This window comes from Pleurodeles waltl, chromosome 6, assembly GCF_031143425.1.
Source record: "Pleurodeles waltl isolate 20211129_DDA chromosome 6, aPleWal1.hap1.20221129, whole genome shotgun sequence".
NCBI classification, from domain to species: domain Eukaryota; kingdom Metazoa; phylum Chordata; class Amphibia; order Caudata; family Salamandridae; genus Pleurodeles; species Pleurodeles waltl.
Window position 1 is genome coordinate 1,033,512,316 of NC_090445.1, and position 27,874 is coordinate 1,033,540,189.

A 27,874-nucleotide genomic window follows, 5' to 3' on the forward strand; every position below is an offset into this window, starting at 1 on the left:
AGTGCACAGATGTCATAGTGGAGTGATCTATGGTCCCCAGGCACATAATTTACTCTAGCTGGTCTTTAGGGGGCATAACCGACCAGTGACACTGGGCTGGGAAATACCAATCCTAGTCTGTAGGGGTCAACAAGAGCTTAAATCCAAAGTCCTTCCTTGCAGGACACCAGTTATCTGCTCCTTCCAAGCTCGGAATACTTTCACCGTTGTCATAGCCAGGTCCCAGGTCTTCTCAACTGTCTCTCCATTGTTCAGGGGTCTTTAAGTAGTATGTTAGGTGGAAGGTTTTAGGGGCCAGGTGACATTGACCAATCTTAGGATTTCTCATCATCCCGCCACACCTTCCAACCATCCTGCACAGCATTCTGGGACAATCCAAAATGACAATTTTGAGTTTTTTCTGGTGTGGACCCCGTTCAGACCCTCACCTTCACTCTGGGATGAAACAGCTTCAGATGTGAAGTAGGTTTCATTCAAACCCCTTTCCTTTCCCAGGAATAAAATCAATCAATTCAATTCAAAGAAGCTTTATTGCGGCTACAAGAGCCAAAAAAGCGCGAGCAGTAATAAATACAAATAAATGCACATGATAAAATAAAATTGCAGGTAATTATGGTGATCAAAGGGAGTAAAATATAAATAAAAATTAAAATGGAATAAAAATGAGATAGAATAAAATGTAATGAAATTAGATAAAATGAAATGATGTGAAATGCACTGTGCAGGATGTTGGGACAGTCTTATTTGGAGTCTTTGTCCAGGAGAGTTTTCCCTCTAATAAGCCAACTAGCTCCGAGGAATTTGGCGATAGCGATCACTAGCGTTGGCCTGGTGTCTGATCTAAAATCAATCACTGTTAATTGTGCTTTTATGAGGGGAGGTCTTTAATCCCTCTGCTGAGGAGCACAGTAATAACCTTCTCTCAGGAAGGTAAAGTCTGGAATCTGATTATCAGCTGAACCAGAGAAATATGACAAATCCTGAAATCCCATAAGATGTAGATGTGGTTTATCAGGGACTGTAAAATTATACTTGGCTAGCATGTTTTAGCGCCATAGGGTAACTTTTTGGATCCTGCAGCCCTAAATGGAATTAAACCGTCCTTTAGGGGAGATTACCCTGCGTGTTTAACATGGTGAAAACACCATAACCTTTCTGATAAGTACTACAAATTTACAGTAAGAACGTCCACTTAAATTTTAAAGCCTACCCTGGGTCGGTACCAATCCGTGCAGAGTCCCTTCTGTATCTGTGTGCAGAATTCTCATATGCACAGACCGCACCGATGTGCACATGCATGTGCTCACATGTAACAAGCCCTATGCTTCTTTTCCTATCTGCACCACAGCAGCTTTAGCCTAAAAGGGGGGCCTGCAGTTAGCACAATCGCTTAGCACACTTAGGGGGTCATTACAACCCTGGCGGACGGTGCTAAAGCAGCAGTAAGACCGCCAACAGGCTGGCGGTCTTTATTTTGGGATTATGACCATGGCGGTTACCACCATGGTCATCCGCTGCTTCCCCGTTCCGCCCGCCAGGGTGAAGACGACCGCCGGGCTGGAGACCTGGGTCTCCAGCCCGGCGGCCGTGACAATACCGCCGACGGTATCATGATCCGGCTTACCGCCGTGGATTTCCAGCGGTGTGAACCGCCATGAAATCCATGGCGGTAAGCACTATCAGTGCCAGGGAATTCCTTCCCTGGCACTGATAGGGGTCTCCCCCACCCCCCACCCCCAACCCGACTCCCTCCCCTACACCCCCCAAGGGTGGCAGGGCCCCCCTCCCCACCCCAACCCCCAACATCACAGAAACTCACACAGACACGACACGCACGCAGGCACCACCAACACACATACACGCACACACACCGACATACATGCAAACATCCCCACACACAGGCAGGCACGCACACCCACATTCAAACATGCACGCACACATCCATACAGACATACCCGGAGACATACACGCACTCATTCCCAAACACGCAACACCCCCGCAAGCATACACACACTCACACCCCCCCTCTACATATACACACGCACACCCCCATGCACCCACACAACACCCCCTCCCCTCACGGACGATCGACTTACCTGATCCGACGATCCTCCGGGAGGGGACGGGTGCCATGGGGGCTGCACCGCCGACACCACACCGCCAACAGCACACCGCCACGCCGAATCACAGGACGTGATTCGGTGGGCGGTGTTCTGTTGGCGTGGCGGTGGAGGTGGGGCAACCTCCACTTCCCCACCGGCCGTCAGTATGGCTGTTGGCGGCTCACCGTCAGTAAACAGACGGTGAGCAGCCAACAGTCATAATACGCCGAGCGGCAAACCGCCACTACTGGCGGTCTTCCGCACAGCGGTCCCTCGGCGGTCTTGTAAAAAGACCGCCGAGGTTGTAATGACCCCCTTAGTTCTATTACATATATTGTACAGTGCGTGAGACTCGGGTAGTGGCACTGATTTGCAGTAAAAGTTTGAAAATTGGATAGTCTGAAGTGAAAAATTCTGATGGACTCAATGGGAGGGCCCCTTTGCTACAAACCATCTGTGAGGTTCTCCTAAGAAGACCTGGTGTCAGGTGTTCTTACAAAGGCAAGAAGAATCAATCTAGAAGAAGTTCCCCCAAGTGACTACGTACATGGAAATCAGTAATCTCCTGAGTTGCTCCCAATGAGGCTTCAGAAATAAGCTACAGTGAACCTACCATAATGAACATTAGGGAAGTGCTCCTTAATGTCATAATCAGTGGTCACAGCTGAGCCCTTTCAGCTGCATTCAGTAAGGTTAATCATGATACCCTTTTGCCTCAAATGGAGTCCGCATTTGGGATAAGAGGAATTGTGTGACTCTGGTTCAGATCTTTTCTTTCAAACTGCACCCATCTGGTGAAACTTGTCCCTTACTCATTCAGTACTACTCTGGCGTATCGTAAGGTTCATCACATTCACAGGCCATCTTAATTACCTACTTGACTCTTCTCTCTATGATCCTCAATAGTCTAAATATTGGCTATCACATGTATCTTGATTGTAGTAAACCATTCACCAGCTCATTGAATGAAATAGAACAAAACAATGATATGCTAGATTGCTTTCAAAGTGTACAATAATATCTGACTGATAAAGTGCTCTCTATTGTATGCACAAAATCTGGGATTCTTATCACTGGCTTTAAAACACTAGCATCTTTTAAATGAATCTGGTCTCTCTGCCTGGACACACCTTCTATTCCCAGTTAACTTGGGACCTCATTTAGATGTTGGTGGAGGGGGCCCCCCTGCACACAAGTGACACTTTTCCCTGAGGAGGTGGTGGACCCCAGGGCTGCGGGGAGGCCTAACAATCCCTGCACACAATTGACACTTTACTCGAGGGAGGTGGCTGTCCGCAGAGCCTGTGGGCGGGCCTCATGACCCCCTGCATAGAATTGACACTTTTACCTGAGGAGGTGGCGGTCTCCAGGGCTGAGGGGGGGGCACACTGACCCCCACACTCAATGTGATTAAAACCCCAGGGTGGTGGCCATACCCCGGGCATGGGCAGGCACACCGACTTAATAATTATAAACTCTGTGGAGGTGCTGGTCCCTGGGGCATAAAAGTGCCCTAGGAGGGTGGACCCATGCATCTGCCCCCTTCATTTTTATATGGCCCCAGGACCTGGTCCACCTGAGGGCTTCATTTAAACAAGCACAGGAGTCTGTGCTTGTTTTTATTTTTTAATATTTGCCAGATCCACCGCAACTCATGGCACAAATAACATTTTTTTAAAGAAAATGCTTTTTTGTCTGAGGTGGGGGTCATTCCCCTGATGTACCTACTCTGGCCCCTGTTATTTTTTAGATGTTTTTTTGTGGGACTCAGCAGAAGCCACGTCCCAAAAGGGCTGCCACTAATTCCTGGGTGAAGTGTTGGCAGCCAATCAGAGCTGCGCATATCTCTGCACTAGCTCGTTATTAGTCACAAATCTTTACTGACTCTAGATATCTATATTTCTTTTTCTTTTAAAATCTCAAAAACAGATTTACACCAAATAACAAAAAACACTCTTTCCGGACCAAGAGCTATCTTTCTGCCAAATTTGGTGTAATTCCATCCGGCGGTTTGGGCTGTAGTCGTGTCTAAAATCCCTGAGGAAATTAGAATGGGAAACACATTTTTTTTATCCTTCTCCCACTTTTTCTTGGCCCCAGCTTGATGGATCACCCCGAAACTTCCCATGTACAAGATTCTCAGGAACACTGGAGTAAAACTCCAAATGAGCAGTAGAAATTGGGGGGCATATTTATGGGGATAGTCACGAGTTGCAGTGTAGGAGCATGACAGGGTAAGGGCAGGAGTGTGATGTATTTAAAAGAATACAGGGCATTCCTGCCTTTTCTGCTGTGCTGGCACTGCTTTGGCTTCCTAGCACCAATGCAGGCACCCTTGCACCATGGTACAAGGGTGCCTCTAATGCATGCAGGATTGTTTTTGTCCAGGAAGGGGCACCAAAACAAACCCCTGACACCTTTCCTCTATCTATGTGTGCTGCAGGATGCAGCACACAGAGAAAGAAGGAGAAAGAAGGAGAAATACAAATATTTCTCCTTGTTACGCATATCCTGGCGAGACATAACTTTCTGGCACATTCCCAGGTTTACCACTTATGGTAAGTCTGGGTATGTATCAAAAAGATGGGTGTTGCATGGGAACACCCACGCAAAGCCCATGGAATACGTCCCAAGCGCAGAGTAATGCAAATCACTGATTTATGCTGCATTGCTTCAATCCAGATTTATGGATCCACTCAGGGTCACACAAAGCGGAATTGGTGGGTTCATAACTCTCAAATCAAGTTTGCATTGCACATATACCACATTGCCTGGTACAAACTTAATGCAAACCAGGTCATAAATATGACCCTGTTTTCGTAGTTGTGTTGTTGATTAGACAGCATAATGCTCCTTTTACTGAGATATTTTTAAGCAGTTTGATGTTGCATAAAAAAATAGAAGTGGCTGTATGTTGTATTTGTACAAGAATTAAATATCATTAAGTAAATACTGTCTTTGAAAGCAGCCAATAGATATTACATGTGTGTTTAGCTAGATCATTTTAAAATGTTCTATGTTTTATGTACTTGTAAGAGGTATTAAAAAAAGAAGCGTTGGAAATTGGGTAACTGGTTGAGGGGGATATACCCTAGTCAAGCAGCAACAACAATTATTGTTAGGGTGAAACGCAAGCAAACCCCATAATAATCGTTGCTCAACCCTCTGGTAGCTTGTCACAAAGAAACTCAAAGGCTACGTGTAAAATATGTATGCAGCACTTCAAAACAGTAATAAAGTAAAAACACAAGAAAAAGCCCACACCAATTTAGAAAGATAGAGTAAAATGTAAAATTATTCTAGATCAAATGGCAAAAATCTAATCAGTAGCACCAGAGATATTCAATGTTAAAGATTTAAGGTAAGTATAGTGCCTAAAAGCACAAGGACTCATTGACTGCCTGGCCAGGTGAGACTGGGTGAAAGTCAAAAATTCAGGTTCTCGATGGTTGAGCGTGTGTCAGATTGGGTAGGGTTAGTCCAACTGGGAGTGTTAGCTTCAGAAGTCCAGCAGGAAGAGTTCAGTGGAGGGGGCTGCATGGACTGGTTGTCACTGTGGAGCAAAGAGCAGGCCTGACATCATGGATGGCCATCTCAATAGTGTGAAGATCTTGTTTGGAGTCACCGATAGTCATTGCTGGAGAGTCAAATTGGCGATCACCAGAGGCTGTCGATCCTATACCTCGAAGTGCAGATCTTGCATTGCTGGGCATCATTAGCACTCACTGTGGTGGAAGGATTTGGGTACATTAGAGCTTCATGTTGGTGGGAGGCAGAGACAGCTAGATCTTGGTACAAACAGGCCAGTTCATGGTCAGGGAGAGCCCAAACCTTCAGGAATTACTTCTTTGTGGCTTTAGCTCAACTGATGCCACATCAAGGGTCCAAGACATGAGGGGCACCTCTTGAGAATCAGGAATTGACTCCATCAAAGACCAGCAGGTCTAAGAGCAGGTCCAGGCAGGAGGTCAGCTGGGCATATGTAGGAAGGCCTCTGGAATTTGGTATGTTCCTAGAGCTCAGCACAGGTCAGCCAGCTAAACCTTGAAGTCACTCCAACATGGGATGAAGGATGTTGGTCCAGTATTCCTTCTCAGCAAGTAGGCAGCAGGACAGCAGAGTAGCAAGGCAGCAGAATAGATGTCTTTTGGCATTAGAGCAGCACAGCGGTCCTTGTTTTGTATTATCTATATGTCCAGAGGTATGCTGAATATGTGGGTCTGAGGTTCCAATATTTATGCCTGGTGCCACCTCCATAGTAGGGAGAGGTTCTGCAGGTGTCCACCCCCAGGGGAACTTTAGAATTTCCTGTCTCTCTGCCCCAGCCTGAACTTGTCTGGAAGCAGAAAAGACTAGTTTCATATTCTTTGGAGAGTGTGCTCAGGCACAGTTATTGTGATGTGCCATTGTGGCAGGAAATAGCTCTGCCCACCTATGAAGTCAGAGATTGCCCATCCTGACAACACCTATTCAACCTTTGTCTCACTGTCTGGGAGTAATACATGAAGATAAACTGTCAGCTACAGCTAGTCACGTGACCTAGGATCAGGCTGCAGGCACCAAATGGTTTGGACAAGAAAATGTCAACTTTCTAAAAGTGGAATTTTCAGATTTTTGATTATAAATCTGACTTTGCTACGAAAGAAAGCTTTTAAATATAATTCTTAGACATTAAATATGAACTGTCTACTTATTCCAAATTGGAAGACACAGCTTACTAAATGCAATAAGGTAACTTTCAAGTTTTCCTATGAAAGGGGTAGGCCTTGCAGTAGTGAAAAAGAATTTAAGAGTTTTTCACTACCAGGACATGTACAACTTAAACGTACATGTACAACTTTTTAAATACAGTGCACCCTGCACTCTGGGCTGTCCAGGGCCTACCCTAGGGGAACGTATATGCATTAAAATGGATGGAAGGTTAGGGCATGGTGGAAGGTTTATCTCTCCAGGTCAAAGTGGCAGTTTAAAAACTGAGCACACAGACTGCAACGGCAGGCCCTAGATATGTTTAAAGGGCTGCTTAGGTTTGCGGCACAACCAGTGCTGCAGACTTATTAGTGACATTTAATGTACAAGCCGTGTGTACATGTAGTACCACTTTGCTCGGGACCTATAAGTAAATTAAATATGCCAATTGGGTGTAAACCAATTCCACCATGTTCAAAGGAAATAGCACAGCACATTAGCAAAGTCCCAATGCTAACAAAAGCAAATTCAGCCACAAATAGTAGGAGGAAGGCAAAACGTTTGGGGGTGACCCTGCAGAAATGGAAATGTCCAAAAGCCAGAGCTTTTCTGGGCAGAGACACAAAAGCCTCAGGGCAGTGAACATTTCAGCTCAGGAAAATACTGATAGATGACTGAGCAGTGTGCATGTGCCCATTAGAGCATGAGATGTGAATAAGTGAGGGCCTTACAGAATGTTACTTTCAGGGTCACTCACACACAGCCAGCCAGGTGATTCAGAAACCAGCATAATTTATTTCATTTGTAAAAAAACTGTATACAAAGCACCAAAAATAAGGAGAGCAGAGTCCCAATGCCCGCTTTTACAATCCCTCACTTGATACTTTGTGTATGTGCCTGCAGAGAATGTACATTCTCGGGGATAGTTAAAGAATTTTGGGGGCCCTGAGCCAAACGTGTTTTGGGGGCCCTGATCAGAACAGCTTTGAATTTATGATGAAATTTCAGCTTTTTCATGCCGCTTTGACCAGTTCACCAGTACTGCCCATGCACACTGGCCCAAATTCTAAATGTGTTTCGATCTTTCAGGCATAGTGATATGTGCTTTCAATGTTGTAATAGAGCAGCAGCTCACTAATGTTATTGCAAATAATTTCTGCGACCAGCTACCATTTCTCATATGTGAGGTCCTGTTTTTCATAAATGTTGCATGGTGCTGAAAAACAAACAACATTTCTCTGCAAAATGTGTATAACAGAAGCCAACACATCACTCGATATTAAACATAAATGAAAGGAAAATGAGATTTAAAACAATCTTTGTTTAAGAATCATCTAGCGAAACACCTGCCCTCCTTTACTTTATTAATCTACAATGGACATGAAATTGTTGAAGAACAAAGTCATAACACCAAATATTAAGTGATTTTTAAAAGTTACATTTGCAGTTAAGCATGCCTACCGTTTGGCGTTGGCTTTGAAATGAGGTAGAGACATGAGCCCATGCCACTGTGGCCACTTCAAAACATTTCTTTCTCTCAGTTCCTTTGACTTTCGTAGGCGTGAATGCCAAAAGGGATAGAACATAAAGAAATATTGTTAAAATGTGTGTATCAGCATATCTAAGATTATGTTAACTCAAAATAGATGTTATACTCTTTCTTCTTTATGTGTAGATGCTAACTATGTTTTCTCCTTTCTTCCTCGTTTCTTCCTCTCTTCTCGCAGGATTCCATTAGTAAACCTGTAAAAAAATGGACAGGGAACTACTATTTTTGTTTACCAGAGGGACTCAAAAAGAAGATGATCTTTGGGACAAATCTATTTTTATATTAATGAAGTATGCCCACATATACTGTACTGTTTTTTTTTTCAAAGAGTATGTTTTTGAAGAAAACAAACTATGGAAAAAATAAATGATTGTTGTGAGAACGGGAAACAAGAGGAATCGAATCTAAAGGACTGAACCATTGCGTTTTTTCTTTCCTTTTTTTGGATTTGGACTGTGATTTTGAACCTGTGCCAATAAAACCATAATGTGCCATATAGTAATTGAAAGACTTCTCTTGGAAAAAGGCTCTGAGTGCACCACATCTTGAAAGTATCAGGAGAGGCGGAGGTGGGGTGTATTTTATGATGTTGTCAGTGTTCTTTGTTATTTCCGTATCACTTTAAACTCACATGCAGTGCATCCAATTTTATTTGGTACACCAGCAACGTTTGAAATGGTTCATTTTTAAAGATCGTGCCAAGAGGTAAGAATCTGCCTTCTTTAAATATTCTCTCAATTAAGTGATATATTCAAATCATGCAAAAGTTTCCCAGTAAAGTAGGTACAGTAACATTCATTCAATACAAATGAAAAATGAGATTCTGAGCCACAGAGACCTGCCATTTTTGGAACATACTCATGCCATAGAGCAATTAATGTGACAGCTTTCTTTTTCACAGCACTGTTGGCAGCACATCAGCAGTGACCCTTTTAAGCCTACAGCAAAAAGTTATGGAGCAGTAGGTTTGGTGACATTTCACGTCCAGGACAATGTGAAAGAGGAGACGAGAACGCGTGTTGTGCACCGCTCATAGCACCTCAGGAAAAAAGACGAATTTGTGGTTTTCATCAAGAAGAAGTCCAACAAAAAAGAAGCACATCGAAGAAAAAGAAAATATGAATCAATATGTATTAAATGATTCTTTAATCCAAATTCATGTAACTCCCAAATGACCGGATGTTCAGAACAAGCAAAATGAGAGTAGGCTGCTGTACAGTAGATGAAGAAATAGTCTAGACTTTTTGAATGGCTTTATTTGTGTAATAAGTACCATTATGTTTCCTGCAATAACCTGCAATTTGTACCCATAATCAAATCCATGGTTATGGGTTTTGAAAGAGTGGATTGTCGTTCTTTCACCCTTTCAAGCCTTATTATCTCCCTTGCCCATTAATACAATTCTAGGAGTGATTAAATGCAGTGGTCGAGCGAGATTTCATTGAAACCAATTATGACCGAGTCAGCATTCCCAGACATATTAATTGACTGTAATTCAAAATCCAGTTGCACAAATGTCTGACGTCCTTGGATATACGTCAAAGAATACCCCCTAAAATGGCTGCTAACTTTCCAATCGATTATATAAATTGAATAAGGTTTGCCGTTTACATGTTCTAGGTTAGTTAACTTCTTAAAGATATCCAGTTAGGAGTTCCATATTCTGCTTTCTCAAACTTCTATGTCGAACCTTGAATTTTTAACAGTTCAGAGCAATCATCGTGAGTCCAGTTGCAAAAATGACTTCAAAACAGTACTGAAATAATATAGAGCAGTACAAATCAAAGGTTGCCTTTTCCAGATTGCAGTAGTATTAGTCTACTTTACATACTGATTTAAAATCAATATAGATAGATGTAGATATAGATTATTTTAGTATACTGGATCTGTAAGTACATCTCCAGCGGCCTTATTAAAAAGAGCTGTGAAACAGTAGCAGAAAGGCGAGTGCCTGTATTTATGTGATGGCATCTCTAAGGTGCATACACGTTACTCAGAATGTCTCTAAGGTAATGCAAGAGCTGCAGATAGTCAGCTTGCCAACAGAAAAAAGCAATCATTGCTTATGTTTCCATCTTGCCAGATCTGTAGTTCATGCATCAACTCGGAGAAATTCTGAGTTATATGTCTGCACTGCAGAAAGTGTAAAGGCAGAGGAAAGGTGCTCGGCTCTGCTCTGACCCAGGAGATCTGTTCATAATAGGGCCCACAAGTTTTGGATAGAACACCATGCTCTTCCCCAATTAAAGCAGCCCATTTTTTATCATGTTATAAAAAGTCACCATGGACCACTGTTAAATGTAAAGGTGCACTATGTGTGGTCTCTAAATTACAAGAGAATACCCATGTGAATTGCAATGTCTTGGTCGTATGCAGTTTAGGGGGCTAATTGTGATATATGAACCTTCCACGATTGTCACTGTGAGCGTCACATCAATATTTTAAAATAGAGCAATCACAGAAAACATTGTGTTGACTGTAAATTTTGTCCGCCAGCATCATTCACCCCCTTCTAAAATATCATTAATTTGTTTTCTATATTATAACCAGTGTATCACTCCATGAAAAAAGCTTTACATTTAAATTTAATTGTAAAAATGTCCAAAACACCCATATGTTGTTACAATACCTTTAGGTGGTGGAAGCCGTTATAACATGGCATCAGTCAAGCGAATAACATTTTTTAATCATAAAATATTATCTAATGCAAAAACGTTGGTGTCTCATGCTTCAATAGGTTACAATTACAATAACTGATAAATACTGATAATTCCATACTGACTGGACACAGTCACCTAGTTGGTGTGTCTCCGTTCTGTATTGAATTCAGTGGGATGTGTCCAATCTTACATTTCCCAGGCTGCATTTGATCAATACATCATTGAGGAAAGGACAACGAGGACTACTTTACTCCAGGCTCAATTAGTACTTTCCCATTTAAGGCTACAAATGGTCTTAGCTAGAGCGAATACCAAACGAGTACAGTAAACAAGGGTACACATTATTTTTTAAATGCACAACTCAAAAATAGAGCTTAGAGGCAAACTGAAGTTCTGACTGATTAAAATAGCCTTTTTCATTTTTCATTCTACTAGTGCTATGGACAAGGCAATGTAATTGCTTCCAACTTGAGAGAAAGACGTGTCAAACTGAACAACATTTTCCTACTTTAGTTATTGGGCTAGCAATATTGATTCAGACATGCTGATATTTTTCAGATAATTTCTTATGATATAACATGGACATCTCCCATTCACCTATTTTTATAACTGTGCAAGTGAACAATCCAAGAATCTCAATCATGAGGCGTCATAGATTGGTTGTTACCGGCAGGTCTAATGCATTTGCATAATATATTTACATCAGTAAATATTAGAACATAATCCTAAATGCATCTAATGAAAAGAGCAGCCTAAGACTGTGCCACGGGAGGATGTGTAGGAAAACAAGTTATTGTAAACCCACATATTTTTGAAATAAATAAAAATTTTATAATGCTAGGAAAAAAACACAACTAATTTGTGGATAAAATAGGAATTTAGATGCAGGATGAGTGAACTAACCAAGGATCTGGATAGAGAACAAAATTGTCGAAAAAGTTTCCCTAAACGTGGTACCAGTGTTTTGGCCAATTAAATTCACATGCTGATGTGCAGCAAGCATTGGATCATCGAGGTGTTAGTAAACGTAAACAGAGTGAAATCATAGAGTAACTATTGTAGAACTACTGTTGAATGGCAGAATGAATAATCATAGCACAACAGTGTGAAATATTCGAGGAAAGAAAAGGGTAGAAGCAACAGGACACCCAATGTTGACTGTGGAGTATATTTTACAATTTCTTATATGGATATTAAATGGCGTTTAGACATAATATCAGAAGCAAAAATATTGTAAGAGAACATATTGTGCTTAGGGGTAGGCGGTGAACTCCACTCCATTTGCGCAGTTTGCAGGGTTTTTCCCACTCCATGTAGAGCGTGGAGTTCCTAACAAAAATGCTTAGTGGGGCGGAGTGGAGTTTTTTCCTCGCTCGCACTTATCAAGCATGAGTTGGCGAGCACAAGCAGGGAAAATCTTACTCAAGACCACCTCCCACCAAGATTTCTCAATGCAAGCAGTTGCAGCATGGTTGCGACCGCTCACATTGAGAAACCTTTTGTTCCCATTACGGTAGCTGCTGCTCGAGCAGAAAATCAACTTTAGTGGCAGAAAAGAAGCAGCGCCCACTTGCGCTTCGCAGGGAGCAATTTGCTCTGATTTCTCAAACACCTGGCGCAAAAAATCAGCGTGAACGGCATGACCTAACACACTCTACCATTTGCGGAACTCCGGCCGCTTTCCAGAGCTCTGCGTAGCGCAACTGTGCAAACTCCACACGGGCCTAATTGTGTCAAGAATATTGAGTGCAGAAATATGGTGAAGGTATGTTTCTATAAGTAAGCAGAGTTGTACTGTATACAACTCCACCTATATGTCCCTTGACAAGCTGTGCCAGAGGGCACTGCTTCTTCCTATTGCTTGAGAAGATTTTCTTCTCTAGCGCCAGCTTTCTTAATGTGAGCGGAAGCTTCCTCAATGTGAGCAGTAGTCACCTGCCATGACAGGTCGTGTTGAGCAATCACGCTGGGATACGTTCTAGCATCCAAAAATCATTGTAGGAGATGAAACTTTTTCCTTGCCAAATTAATGTTGACGAGCCATGTGCGAGAAAAGCTCTGTCACATGGCAGTTGGCAGAGTTTTGCCTGAACTCTGTGCTCCAAGCAGAACGTAGATTGGGCAAAACTCTGTGAACTCCACCGACGGAACGGAATTGCCAGAGTGACATGGCGAGGTGATTGAAATAGTCTCTTTTTAATAAGCAGGATTCTTTTTCCTTTGATCCATTCTCACAGATGTTAAGTAAAATGGACAACATACCAGACAAATCTGACAGTGATTAAATGGTTAAGTAATCTAAAAGAACTTCTCATCCTTGACAATTAAGGCTTTATGTATATTTTCAAGGAACCTCACACTTACATTCACACTGCCCAGATTGCAGGGGAAATGGGTGCATTTGTAGTGGTCTAACTGAACAATGGAAACATATTATGATAGATCCTAAACCATAAACAGCAAGGCTGGAGTAAACATCCTGTATTGCTATTTGCCATCTAATCATCCATACATTCATTCAGTTTTTTTCTTGAAGTCGTGCAATGCAAACTAGTAACAGGAATGGTGCGAAGTTGGTGAAAATCCATTTTGTTGCATTTGCATAAAATTTCCTGGTGAAATGATTGACTAACCTTTCATGCAACACAATGCAATGTAGCAAGTCAACTTGCTGCGCTATGTTGCATGAAAGAGGGCCAGCAGAAATGTGCCATATCTGCTAAGATATGGCACATTTCAGCTCTCGCAAAGCGGTGGCACAGTGTGTGCTGCCTAACACCAAAAGCAACCCCATTTCCCCACAGTGCAAGGGTGCCTGCAGTTTCGGCAGAATAGTTTTCGTGCAGGAAGGCATACCTTAATGCTCAAAAACAATCCTTAGAGGTGTATTCCCCTTTCTATGAGTACTACATTCTGAACATACATGGAAAAAGGAAGTAACAAGGAGAAATACAGAGATTTCTCCTCGTTTCAGAGCTCTGCTGTCTGCAGTTCATGCACTAATTCAGACACAAAATCTGAGTTAAGCATATGCATTTTAGGAAGTGTAATCGAATACAAACAGGTGCACAGCTGTCCCCTACATGAATGCACACCTTCATGATACATTTCCCAGCTTTTGCTTCAATTGTAGCTTGGACATATCACACAAAGATTTGCACCAGGAGCCATATCATGATACTGTTCCTTAGGCTACACCAATGCAGAAGGGGTGGAATGCATTTCTTCTACTCATCTACTGTGCCTACATTAACTCCACAAATTTCAGTCAAGTGCATAGGCTTCACACAGAAGTGCTAGAGGACATAAGGCGATGTTTTGAGTGATGCAGTCAGCAGCACATGCACTAGATTTGTTTTAGTTAATGTATAAATTGTAAATGTAAAAAAGAAAACACAGACCAGTTTTACATTGAACCATCATAAAGAACAGGATCATGATATGACCCATGGACAGAAAATGGAGACAACAGAGACCCTTATTTATGGGATTTTGGTGTAAGGCAGTACTGCAAGTCATCTTGCTTCGCTGCCGTACGCCAAAGTGAAAGTGCAGTAATGCACCGTATTAATGCAATACAGTGCATTCCTGTCCCGTGTCGCATGCAGGATTGCTTTTGTGCTTGAAGGGGCAGAATGCAGCATACATGGAAAAAGTTAAATACGAGGAGAAATAAAAATATTTCTCCTTGTTACGCTTCATCTTGGGAGGCGTAAGGTTTTGGCACTTCCCCAGATTTAACTGATTATGTAAATCTGGGCCAGCGTCAAAATCTATTGGTATTGTGTGGGAAAACCGAGTGCAATACCCATGGAACGCCTCGCTAGTTCAAAGTAAGGAGACGCAACTACTTGTGCAGCTTTGCTTTACTCCATATCTATGAGTCCATTGAAAGCCATGCAAGTGGCTTTGCGTGGCCAGACAAATATGTAACAAGTGATGCCCCAGCAGCTCAAGACTCTCTTAAAAAATCCTGAGTTTGTATTGTTCATGTTATATATATGTAGAAAAGAAGACAACATATAATTGTATTCACTTTTATGTCCTGAAAAGATGTATTACGGTTGCAGCAAAATAGTCTCTAGTCACCTGTTATTAATTTTGAATAAAAACAACTCATACGTTGGCAATACAGTTTGAGGAAAATGATTGGTGTTCAGAGGCAGCTTGGCTGAAATAATGTCAGCCATAACTTGTTCTTAAGTAGGATACAATATGCAGAATGCTTCTCAATGAACAAAGTACAATCTGAGCTATTCCTTCAATTTAATGGACAGGGCATCACCATTACTAACGCTTAATTTTATTTTAAGGAACAGATCTATAGTGAGAGTCACGTAAAAAATACCTATGAATGCATAGTTAGTACATATTAAAAACATTTAAATTAGTAAAAATTAAAACACATCATTTCATTCACTGGGTTATATAATAAATGCAGTGGTTCTTTTGAAAATCAAACTTATTATTTAAAGAATAAAGGTGTCAACAAACATGGCGAATAATACGCCATGGGGACAAACAAAAAATACATGCTCTAAAGTTTATATAAAGACCAGGCATAAATCCCACAGTTTGTTCTCGGGGGCCACACCAGTCAATGCTCCTGTAAAAGATATTAAAATGGGAAATTAAAAAACCTATGGATACGGTGCTCCAAATTCCACTTTAAGTAGGATTGTGGTTGTGCCCTAGAGCACGTATCACGGATTACCTCCGTCATGTCCTCATGTCTTGTTTCATCGAACTAGTCCTAACAGTTTGTTTTAGAAGAGTCTTTAAGTGCAGGACAGGACATTGCCATTAGCTCAGACCTACTCAGAAAAACGTGAAGTGCTTGAATAAAGTTCTTACTGATGTGACAACGGTTTTGCGAAGTCAGCATGCAGGGATGTGACTATTTCTTCACATTTACGTAGAAATACTAGTTCAAACTCAGGCTGTTTCACTTTTGCATCCGTGATTACTCATGATCCAAAGCTTCTTGATCATGCAGTTGAAAAGATTTCTGAACAAGAGGTGCCTATTGTATTAGTTTTATTGGTTCACTGTTGCTCTTCTTTCTTTTTTGCCTTTATACAATAAGGACGGAAGTCCTATGTCTTTGTACCATTCCATATAACACAGGACGCAGGTATGGTGCGAAATCCACCTTCACTGTGCATGACCCCCTCAAAACTGACTGACTTTGTTGTCCTCGCTCATTTTACAAGCACATCGTGTAATCAAATAAAATATAAAATTTCTATATGACACAGGAGAAACCCCAAAACTGCATGTACTGAATTCCTTTACCACACACTTGTGCATCATCAATTATCTTATAAGGACCAATAGCACTTGCACTTTATCAAATGAATATCCAAAATTCTATGCATACAGATGAACACATGCGAAGAAAAATTATTTGTAGGCAAAGTGGCCGCAACAATAAACAATAATAATATTTGAAATAGCTGTTCCATTATTGTGTTTGTATAGCATATGTGCACATTTGTACGACCTTGCTGATGCCCAGTCAGTGCTATGCAACACTGCACTGTAAATACGACATTAATCAGAACAATTATATTAGGACTGTTGAATTTTCAAATAGGACGTCATATACATTCAAAGAGTATATCTAATAGTAGACTCTGTTTATCAAAGAAGGGTTAATTATGATACAATGCAATGTCATTCAACCCATGTACATTTTCGCAGATTCACTAGATTTACTGGAATTCTGAGACTCAATTTCAGGTTCCATGAATTCAATCTGACCTAACTTTGCCTTTGGGACTCATAATACGTTTTTCTTTTTACATAACACTTCCACTTCTCTTGCTATCCTTCCACTATTTCAAAGCACTGTAAATGACAGGTTTTACTTTTACCCAAATTGATGGTTTTTATTTTACCGACCTTGAAAGAAGAGGAGGAAACAGCCTTTTTTGGATTAGAGCAGATGACCATGTATGCCACTAGCGACCTTTCAACTCAGCAGGGACATTGCTATCCTTAGTGCAGCAAGAGCAGTGCAACGCTGCCCAGAGGAGCGAGCGCTCATGCAATGAACAACTACAGCTATATTTGTTATTTTTCAACACATAAACTGTATAAGCTAAACAAACGAAGTGGGTCCTTTTTTAATATTTTGAATAAGAAGAGTGAAATATTCCACAGTTTAGATCTGCGATTCATATTTTACAAACTCAAAATATTCTAAGGGCCATATTTATACTTTTTGACGCACAACTGCGCCAACACAGTTGTGCATCAAAAATTTTAACGCCGGCTAATGCCATTCCAAAGCGCCATGCGGGCGCCTTATTTATGGAATGACGTTAGCCGGTGCAGCTGACTGGTGTGCGTAAAAAAAAATGAGCCACACCAGGCAGCGCCGGCGTAGGGGAAAATGGAGCTTGGGCGTCAAAAAATGGGGCAAGTCAGGTTTGAGGCAAAATATTAGCCTCAACCCGATTTGCGCCATTTTTTTTGACTCCCAACCCCCATTGAAATGACTCCTGTCTTAGCACAGACAGGAGTCATGCCCCCTTGCCCAATGGCCATGCCCAGGGGACTTATGTCCCCTGGGCATGGTCATTGGGCATAGTGGCATGTAGGGGGGCACAAATCAGGCCCCCCTATGCCACAAAAAAAAATATATATATACTTACCTGAACTTACCTTAAGTTCCCTGGGATGGGTCCCTCCATCCTTGGGCGTCCTCCTGGGGTGGGCAAGGGTGGCAGGGGGTGTCCCTGGGGGCATGGGAGGGCACCTCTGGGCTCCTTCCGAGCCCACAGGTCCCTTAACGCCTGCCCTGACCAGGCGTTAAAAAATGACGCAAAAGCGGCTGGACGTCATTATTTTTTTACCCGCCCACTCCCGTGCGTCATTTTTGCACGGGAGTTTAAATAAGGCGCACATGCCTTGGAGTCATTTTTTAGACGGGAACGCCTACCTTGCATATCATTAACGCAAGGTAGGTGTCCACGCTAAAAAATGACGCAAACTCCAAGATCTTTGGCGCTAGACGGGTCTAACGCCAAAGTATAAATATGGAGTTAGCTTTGCGTCGGATTTGCGTGAAAAAAAACGACGCAATTCCGGCGCAAACAGAGTATAAATATGCCCCAAAGTCTCTTAAAGGTAACATTTGACCCAGTTTTGATATTTTTTACATTTACATCTGCCCGAGTATTTTATGCTGTTTTTGCAATGACCTTCAATGAAGTGTCAGTGCCCTACAAACAAAACATTTTTAAAACAAGGAGGACAATTTTACATCGTTATGGCTACTCCTAATACTGGTAATGCACACACTTGCACCTAATAGCAATAGAAAAATCTATATCTGAATGATCACAAGAAGGTACAGCCTCCCTCAAATATGGAATAATCTTGCACTTCTTTAGAAACGTAGATCAAAAAAGAGACCAAAGCTAAATTGTTACACATCCTTAAGTATGTCCTTCAGTTTGTACATGAGATAATAAATGCTTGTTACAGGGATTATTAAGAAGAAGATACCAGGAATAAACTGGTATTGTAATATGTACTATCAGACGCATTAACCACTGCCAACGAGCTTGTGTAACTTTGATTGGAATAGTGTTGCCATAAGATATACAAAATGCTTGTATTCACATGACCAATTCTATTTACTGCATTTTGGAACAATATTTTTGCAGACACAACAGATGTGGCTGTTACTGTTATAGGATCATGTTTAATTCCTTGGTGAGTAAGGCAAGTGTTGTGCAAACTATTTGCTGTCCTCAATTCTCCACTGATGTAAAGGTGAAATCAACGTGACAGTGCCTTCTCCACTGGATGGCATTTCCAGAAAGGCCACCGTGGTGGGGCAAAGCGTTTCCAAATACTTGATCCTTTTGCTCAAAGTGCTGTGATAAAGGGAATTTAGTATGTTTTTTACTTGGGAGAAAATGGCATCGAAAATCTTAGTACTAAGATACAATTCAATATTCGATTAGTATGCATGAGAAAAGCCAGCAGCATGATATTCAATGTGCTGATGCACATGTTCTACATATTCTAGATTCAAGGTTTCTGGATTAAAAATGCAAAAATACTGGGTGGCTACTATATAAGTACAACAACTCGAAACCAGATACTTTAAATGTAAGATTCTTGAAGGTAAAAGCAGACAAAGTAGAAGACTTTATGACTGTGAAATAAGTAGCTGGGCCAAGGCCATAAAATAAATTACATAGTTATCTAGAATTCATCCTGAAGTGCATATTTTTCTGCTGCCATTATGTGGGAGCTAATTTAGAATATAGTATGAATCTGCAATCCATCACCTGATTTCAGATTGCGACTCAGCGTTAATTCCACTTGGGCCCGCTGGTATTCCTAGTTTTTTCCCTGAGCTGCGCCCTCACTGCAGCACGTTCTGCCATTCAAAATTACTACTTCTCATCCATTGCTAAAAACCACTCAGGAAATTGAGAACATTCCCCAAATTATTCTAGGACTGAAGGTGGAATACTAAATAAGCCTCCTGAAATGTTTGTGGGAACGTTGTTCTTTGCCCAAACATTCTAGGACTGGAGTTTGAATAGTAATTTTGACCTTCCTTTGTCCACCACCACCACTGCTGCCTTGAGGGAGCATTTCAGACTTTCCTGTGATTGGTTTGGTCAGTGAAACAGTTCAGAAATTGGAGTCCTGTGGGGTTTTGTTAGTCAGTAAAACTGGGACTGTACTTTATTCTCCAATGAGTAATGGAAAATGTGGAATGGGATAGTATAATCAAATGGGTCAGTGGCATGTCAATGTGGTAAAGATGAATCAAGCATTACCATGCATAATTCTGAGTAACCAGAATGAGGAAGTACTCCCATTTTCTGTAGTACATTAATATTCAAACACTATTCTAAACTGGTGAGGTGAGTTTTTTGAAGAGTGGCGAGGTCCATGAATTCACAGCGGAATACTAGTTCTTAATTCTTTTTTAGGTTGATTGCATACAGCAGGGAGGTTAATTCAAACCTCTTTAGGGCAACACCTATTTAGTTGGTATGGTTTTTTTATTAGCTCCCTTTTCATAGCAACATTACCCTTTCTATGCAAAGCTGGTGATGTACGTTTGACAGCACTACTTAATCTTGCACCAAAGTCTGTCCAATATAGATGTCTTTGAATTTCAAGGTGTATGAAATTCGGTTGTATGATAATGTTCTGAGGCAAATAACTAAAATCTCTGCAATTTGCATTCATTTACTACTGAACATAGAAATATGTCAATGACTTAAGGAGGAAGGCAATAAGGCACTACACCAACATTCGTTTGTGCTATTCATGCACGAGGGTTAATAGTGGTAATGTTAATCCTACTTGAGAGGTCATTTTCCTATACAACAACATTTCAAAACGTCGATAAACCTGAACTGCATTAACACCATAAGGCTTGGATTACCTCATTTAAAAAAAATTACATTGACGAATCACCAAGTAGAGCATTTACTCAGACTGTCAGTGGTTCAACCAATCAGAATGCGAGCAATAGTTAAACATGCCGGATGATGTAAATGTGTTTAGTATGAGTAAATCTACGAAAAAGTGTCATAATGATACAAATTATTATTAGCTATGGTTTAGTAGATGTTTGGACAGTTAGGATCTTAGACGAATGCTATATGACATCAGTTATTCCTATTACATTTTAGGTAGTGAAGTTGACATTTTTTGCATCTCCTAAAAAGCTTTACATTGTGAAGTCTATCAAGGTCACTGTTAAAGTATTAAATCTGCACCGTGTTTATAAAAAGCTATGCTATGTTTTGTGATAATTGTTTGGTTTCATTCACATGATTCTGCACCAGAACATACCCTTTAACAATTATGATTTCAACACCAATTCATGTTTTATCTAAGATCCTAATCTGCAGTTTCCCAAAGCAGTAGTAATCACAGCTCATCAACTGTATGCACCATGCTGTTCCTGCTTCTAACATTCTTGTTGAGTTTGTCCAGTTCGCAGTACCACTGAACAGTTTTCCATGAAACATTGAAGAGAAGTGTGGAAAGGGCGTTCTAAAACGAAAAGCTGCACAAATAACAGGGCACAGACTCTTGCAAAGACGCCACACGTTTTACGTTTTGCTTGCTCAATGTGTACAGTGAATTTTGTGTTTCTTTTTTTCAAATTCTGAGATAAAAGTCTTATTGTCATTTTCGTTTCCTATCCACATGTTCGACATGGAGTACCTCTGTTACTTTTATGAAAAGATATATATGTAAATATACATATATACAAATATATATATATATCAGTAAAAAAAGAGAATTTTAAATATTGTGTCAGTTTATTGTCGTATTTTCCTTTTCTATACCAATCACTCAGCCATGTTAATCTAAAAGGACACGATAACTTTTTTGGAGGGTGTGAGGGTGGGGGGCGGAGCAGTGGGAAGAGGGCGGGGTTTATCCAGTGAAGGTTAAACATGTTTTTATTAGTTTTCTGTATTTCAAAGCTGTGTATTTGAAAGCACTGTAAATGCGATTTATTCCAATTTCCCCTTGTAAATTTAGTACTCTGGTGTTGCTATTAAAAAAAGAAACGTGTAATAAAATGCTAGCACTTGTGATTTCCTTAACGTTATTAAATACTTGCTCTCACAAAAGGTAAAATCAACCGTAATCCTCCGAAAACGTTTTTCATCCACAGATAGATTTCATTGAAATATAGCAAACCAGGTGTCTTTCAAATAAAAGAGTGCTAGTCTATATTATCTGACATGCTTTTAGTTCATTGAAGGCTATGACCTTTAGATCATTTGTTCGCTTTTGTGAATTTTTTGGAGATAATTTTAACATCTTCTTTCAGTATGACAACGTGTCCTTTTGAAGGTTCTGTACTCAAGGTGAATGCTAGTGTATCATTTCTTTGCTTCCTCGAAGCCAGAAATATACCTTCTTGTCAGAAAGCTATTCAATTATTTGCAAACACCAACTTGGTCTTGCGTTTTCCAAAGAGGTAAATAGAGCTTTGGCAAGCGCTGGGATCTATGTAGTGTCTGGTTCATCTCTTCCTCAAAATAATTCCCTCATCTTACATCCAAACCAAAACTACTCTGAGGTCAGAACAATTATCTTCAAGTTATTCATTACATACTCTAGTGACTTGCCCCCCCAACTACTTTCAACCTACTGGGCTCTAGTTTATCCTGTGAGGAAAATTAAAGTTCAATTATAAATCTATTTTTGGTATCTGTTGTTAGGCCCTTTATTGCAGGAAAGTGGGTTACTAGTTGAGACGGATAAGTGCTACACTCAAGTAATAATCACAGTCCTTGTCAGAGTGAACCTCAAGTCACAAAAAAACAATGCTTAATCCTTCAGAAGTTTGGCACAAGGTAGACAGGCTTGAATTAGAGGCAATGTGTAAAGTATTTATGCAGCACTCAAACAGTGACTAAAAAAAGAACAACACAAGAACAATTAAAAAACATCTTAATAATAAAATGACACCAAAACAACAAACACCCAACCAGTAGAACTGCATTTAGGAGTTTCTAAAATTGCCCCAATAAAGGGCAGAGCATCAAAGTGGGGGTATTTGGTTGAGTCAGACAGTGAAAAAATGAAATCCTCAGGCCAATCATGATGAAGTACCGGTTGTGTATGGGACCAGATGCGGCATGCTGGGAGTAGTAACTTTTGTTCTTGATGAGTTGGCTGTGCGATGTGAGGCTCTGTGTTGCACTGCGCTGGGTCAGACAAGCTACCAATCAGACGCTGCACAGTGCTGCGATGTAAGTTTATGTGTCCCGCTACAACAGATCCAGTGAATCCCCTGATCAGGAGCTCTGTGACTCTGCAATGGAAGTCCTTGTGTTGTCCTACCTGTTCTACGTCTGATCCAATGAGGCCAATGATTAAGGGCTGCATTACACTGCACTGCTCTATGTCAGGTCCGGTGAAGCCGCCAATCAGGAGCTGCAAGGTGCTGCAATGCGAAGCCCTGCAACATTCTGTGCTGCATTGAGTAAGATCTGGTGAAACCTTCATTTGGGCAAGGGGAGAACACTCTGACTCGAGCCAAGGGTCCAGAACCTTGAGGACAGCATTTGGTGGTGTCAGGACTCACTCCTAAAGAGAGCAGAGGGGACCAGGTAAGGACCAGTTGGGTCTGATCAGGTGGAAAGCAGAAGAGGCCTCTGGAAGTTTGTTGTGTCACTGTAGCACAGGAGTCAACTCACCCTTGTTGTCACTTGTGGGGTCCTGGGTTCAAGGCAGCAGGTCCAGTCTTCCGTTTTCCAACAGCAAGGCAGTCCTGCTTCTGAATCTTTGCAAAATCCAGGAGTGTTCTGATATCAGATCATGAGGGTGCTACATTTAAACCTAGTCCTAGTCTTTAGTTGGGGGAACCCTTTGTCGAACCAAAAAATTGGTTCTAGTCTTTTCTTTCTTTTTCCCTGGGATGGCCTACAGTCCGTCTAGTGAAACAAAGGGTAGGCAAGCCCAGATGTAAGCTGCATTTGCCTGTAACAGGTAGGCAACTTCTGAAATCAGGAAGGGGTGGGTAAACCCCATCGTACCCTTTGAAGTGCAATCAGGGCAGGAGAATGGCTCCTCCCCACCCATCTTTTCAGGAAGACCCTGACCTCCCCACACTGAGTTCTTTGTCAAAGGTTTAGGAGGAATAAACGTCATACCACAGCAGAGCCATTAACAGTCATCTGACCTCGGACACTAGAGAAAGGCATATTTGGTTTAGGCAGGAATATTACAGCTTTCTAGAAGTGAATTTTTTAAAACAGTAATAAAATATTCAACCTTAGCATTGAAGAGGATTTAAAATTATAATTAACTTGAGTGGAAGAGATATTTGTTCTAGTCGTTCCCATATTGAGTTGTTCATGTATTATATAAAATAAGGAAAACAAGTGTTAGTCTATGGGCATGGGTGTCTGCAGAAATGTATTCAAGGGGTGCAGTCTGTGGCGTCCCGGACTATTTTTGTCAGGGACCGTACTAGTGTAGTCAGAGTAACACTATGGTGGTCGTAGCGTTATGCTGCACTGTGAGCCTGCACACCAGGTTGCACCTAAATCCGGGGAGTCAAGCACCCACTTTGCTTTCCCCTGCGGACATCCCTGTCTTTAAGAGTCTAGGCTTGCCAGAGTTAAAAAATGACTTTAAGGGATTTTCACTGCCAGGACATGTATAAATTAAGCATACATGTCCAATTTTGAAATACCATGCATCCACCACTATGAACATTTATGATCCATCTTGGGGGCGCATATAAGTATCAAAACTGAAAATGTGGAACTTGCAAAAAGACTGATTTTGTCAGATCAAAATATCAGTTTTAAAACTACATGCAGAGGCTACAATGGCAGGCCTTAGACATGTTTATAGTGCTACTGTAGTGGGTGGCAAAACAAGTACTGCAGCCAACAAGTAGCAATTATTATATTGCACGCTGCAATAGTTTGAAGGAAGGTAAACATGATGCTGAAAACAGGGGAAGGTTGCCTCTAGGAAACGTTTTTCCATTGGTTAGAGAATGGCTTGCAGTCACACTGGCTAGTGAACTGTACACAAGTGGCACCTCACCCCCAGTTCCTAAGAAAACACTTGGACTTGTGGGTGAACAGAACAGGACTGGGCCTGCTGTCTGTGACTTGTGTACAGACTTAATAGGCTGCACCTTCTCCCACTTGTACCCAGAACTGAAAGGAAGGCTTCAAGGATCAATTGGCTGACTTTCCACAGGAGACTTCACAAGCTGAAAGATACCTTTTCCTAGATTTACCAGTTAACCAGTTTCAACTGTACATGGGCTGATCTCTGCTGGTGGCCTATGATAGATTCAGCCATGGCCACTAGGTGATGTTCCTGAGGTCCAGGGAGACTTAGAAGTGATGAAGAGGAGCAGCTTCAGAAAGTCTGAAAAGTTGGAACTTTTTGAGTGTTTGGACTTCAAAGACATTGCAACTTCAGCGTGATCGTGTGGCAAAGGCATATGATGTGAAGTAGAGTTCTTTATATATACCTTCTAGGCTTGTCCTACTAAAAGATTCTAATTTCTGAAATAGGCCTGGAGTCAGACGGTAAAATTGTTGACCTGACAATCCACCTGGTATAACCGACAACTGCTCCATTGTGAGCTGAAATTGCACATAGTTGTGATGAATGACATCTGACTGGCACTTTCTTTTTTTGCCATTTTGTGCACTTAAATTTTAAAAAGTCAGAATTTAAATTACCCTTATTGCATTTTAATCATTTATGTGTCATTTTCTGATTCAACTTTTTTTCAGTTTGTTTTGGGATTTTTAGTGTCCTGTGCTGTTACTTTAAACTGTTTTAGTACTGACGAATAGTTTACATAATTTTTCTGAAGTTAAGCCTGTTGACTCTTTGCCATAGATCCTGTGTTTATTTTTTTAACTTGTATGTTGGACCTGACATGATTTTAAACGTATTGCCTGAGAAGGACTCGGATCCTCCCCAACAAATAACCCATTTTATTACAGACTCTTTAGAAAAATGTATGAGCCTAGTAAGATGTTGGGATCTACTATCTATGTTGTAGCTGAAATTCCAAAACAACAAGTCCCATATGCTCTACAGAGTTGAACAAGGGCCCCTCTTCAGTCTTTTTATCCCACCATTTATTGCTGTGATTTTTTTGGGCATAGTCAGATGAACGTCTGGGATGTGGGCAAACAAGAATGTAGCATCTCAGAAATACTTGCAGAAAGAAGAATCAAAGTGGCTCTTGGAGTTATCTAGGTGTTGAGTGAGTCGGTCATTCAAAGAATCTTTATTTTGCTGCATTTCTGTACCATAAAGTTACATAAGATATAAAACAATCAAAAGAAAATTATAAAACACACTGTATTCCATCCAGATAAAAGCCGAAAACTATCAAAGATTAGCAATAGTAGATTATAAAATGCGCGTCAGAATATGAGTACTGGCCATGTCTTAATACCTTACCCCTTTCCGGAGTTTAATTGCCTGCCAAACAAACAAGACTACGGCCCTACAGACCAGCAGATTATCTACATTTTGTAAAAACAGCAATGGTTGTCTACATTGTCTTATTCCATATTTTTTGAAAATGGGAATTAAAAACGTTTTTCTTGGAGTTCCATAAAATGTGCAAAAAAGCATAATGTGCATAGTTGATTGTAGAGATTAATTATCACATAGGCACAATAATGAATCAGCCTGAATAAAACAGTTTTCTGGGAAACCAAGCATAAGTATCTGACATAAATAAAACGGAAGGCCTTCATGGGGTAGGAATTAATTATAACATTTAACTGGCAATTTTACAATGTCCTCCTTGGGTCTTCTTAGCTGGTCCTAGTTCATGTAAAGTTGCTTAATGTGCTTCTTACTGAAACCAGCACTGATTCCAGCTCCCTAAATAACTCAGGGCAGTCGGTTTCCTCACAGGTTGTCCTGACATCAGCTAGCCAGGGGATATTCTGGGCTGCATGGAGTTGAAAGCAGTCCTTCAAAAGCGACATAATTAATGCTGTTTACTTCCTTTTCCAAACAGGGTGCTAGAGTGACAAAGGCGCCAAATTAATAAGGTCCATAATATGGGATACACAATTTGTTATGGACAATAGCGTTAGAACAACTTGCCAGGATGGCTAACAAGCTTTTAAAAAACGTATTTTCAACCAGTTAAATACTTTTTGCATCTTGCAACCCCCATTACCGACCCCATATTTAGCAATAGACACACATTTGCAGGCATAATTGTTATGACCTCTTTTTAACCTATATAAACCCTGTATAGCACGTTCAAACCTGGTCACCTTGTTTTGCAGTCATAGGTTTCCATGTACTCTTATTATCAAATAAAATGACCAGGTATGGGAAAGACGCAATCTCCCAAGATTATTATTAACTAAAACAGTTTTTTCCTTGTCTTCACCTCAAAATATATAGTACATGTTTTGGACTCATTAGCTTGCAAATCAAGTTCTTGCATGAACGTAATGTAATCATTTATCAGAGCTTGCAACCCTCTGGCTGTTCGCGCAATCTGCATGAGAAAGTATAGGTATGGTATGAGAGCCCACATATGGGATGTTCCTAGAACTTGACCTTAATACTGTGTTGATCCTAATCATATATAATGTCAGTAAGAAGAGTGCGAAAATGCACCCTTGTCTTACCCCTCTCTTTATATTAAAATATCTAGTACATTCATTTTTGTTGCCATAACCCACACAGGCCTTTACATCACTATATAATTGTCTAATAAAAAATATTATTTCCTCATCAATTCCCTTCTCAGTCATTATTCCCCATCATTTTGAATGTGACATGCAATCTAAAGCTGCAGTTAAATCTATGAATGAGAGATACACTGTGCCCTTTTTTGCCAACGCATACTTTCCAATAATAAGAGAGAGGTTGAGGGCTTGATTGATTGTGCCCAAACCTTTTTTAAAGCCATACTGTGTGTTTGAAAACAACATTATCCTCAGTAGCCGAATCATCCAATCTATGCAATAAAATATGGCGCATCACCTTCACAGTGGAATCTGAAAGCGATATGGGCCTATAATTCTGTCTGAGAATCGTAAAAGTTCAAAAATATACCAGTCATATATGTTCCAGTATATGGGTATCAATCATAGGATCCGAGTCATTATCAAAGTAAGGGGTGTTAATAACTTTCCAAAATACAAAATAGGGAGCTGTCTTTCAATACACTCACCCTTTGTAATGCCTCCTAAGCATCTTCTTTTATGTGAATCTTCCTTGCCAAAATGGCCTGCTTGCATGCAGCCCTAGGTTGTTTGATATGTTCCACAACTCTAGGTTTTACATGCAAAACGTTATGCAGCTTTCTAAGTGTTTTCAAACATCCTGCATCAAAC

The 27,874-nt window shown here is 40.8% G+C and overlaps 1 protein-coding gene across 3 annotated transcripts in view; it reads left to right on the forward strand.

The window, feature by feature from the left end:
* The window catches only part of AJAP1 (adherens junctions associated protein 1), a 994,606-nt gene extending 979,232 nt beyond the window's left edge, over positions 1 to 15,374 (forward strand). The window contains exon 6 of one of the 3 annotated variants that reach the window (XM_069239967.1): positions 8,519 to 15,374. Coding sequence is in view for 1 of the 3 variants with exons in the window: in XM_069239969.1 (XP_069096070.1) it covers positions 8,519 to 8,540 (22 nt within the window). In the remaining 2 variants the exon portion in view is untranslated. The remainder of the gene's footprint in view (positions 1 to 8,518) is intronic. The other 2 variants (XM_069239969.1, XM_069239968.1) reach the window with 2 other exon arrangements.
* The last annotated feature ends 12,500 nt before the right edge of the window (positions 15,375 to 27,874 follow it).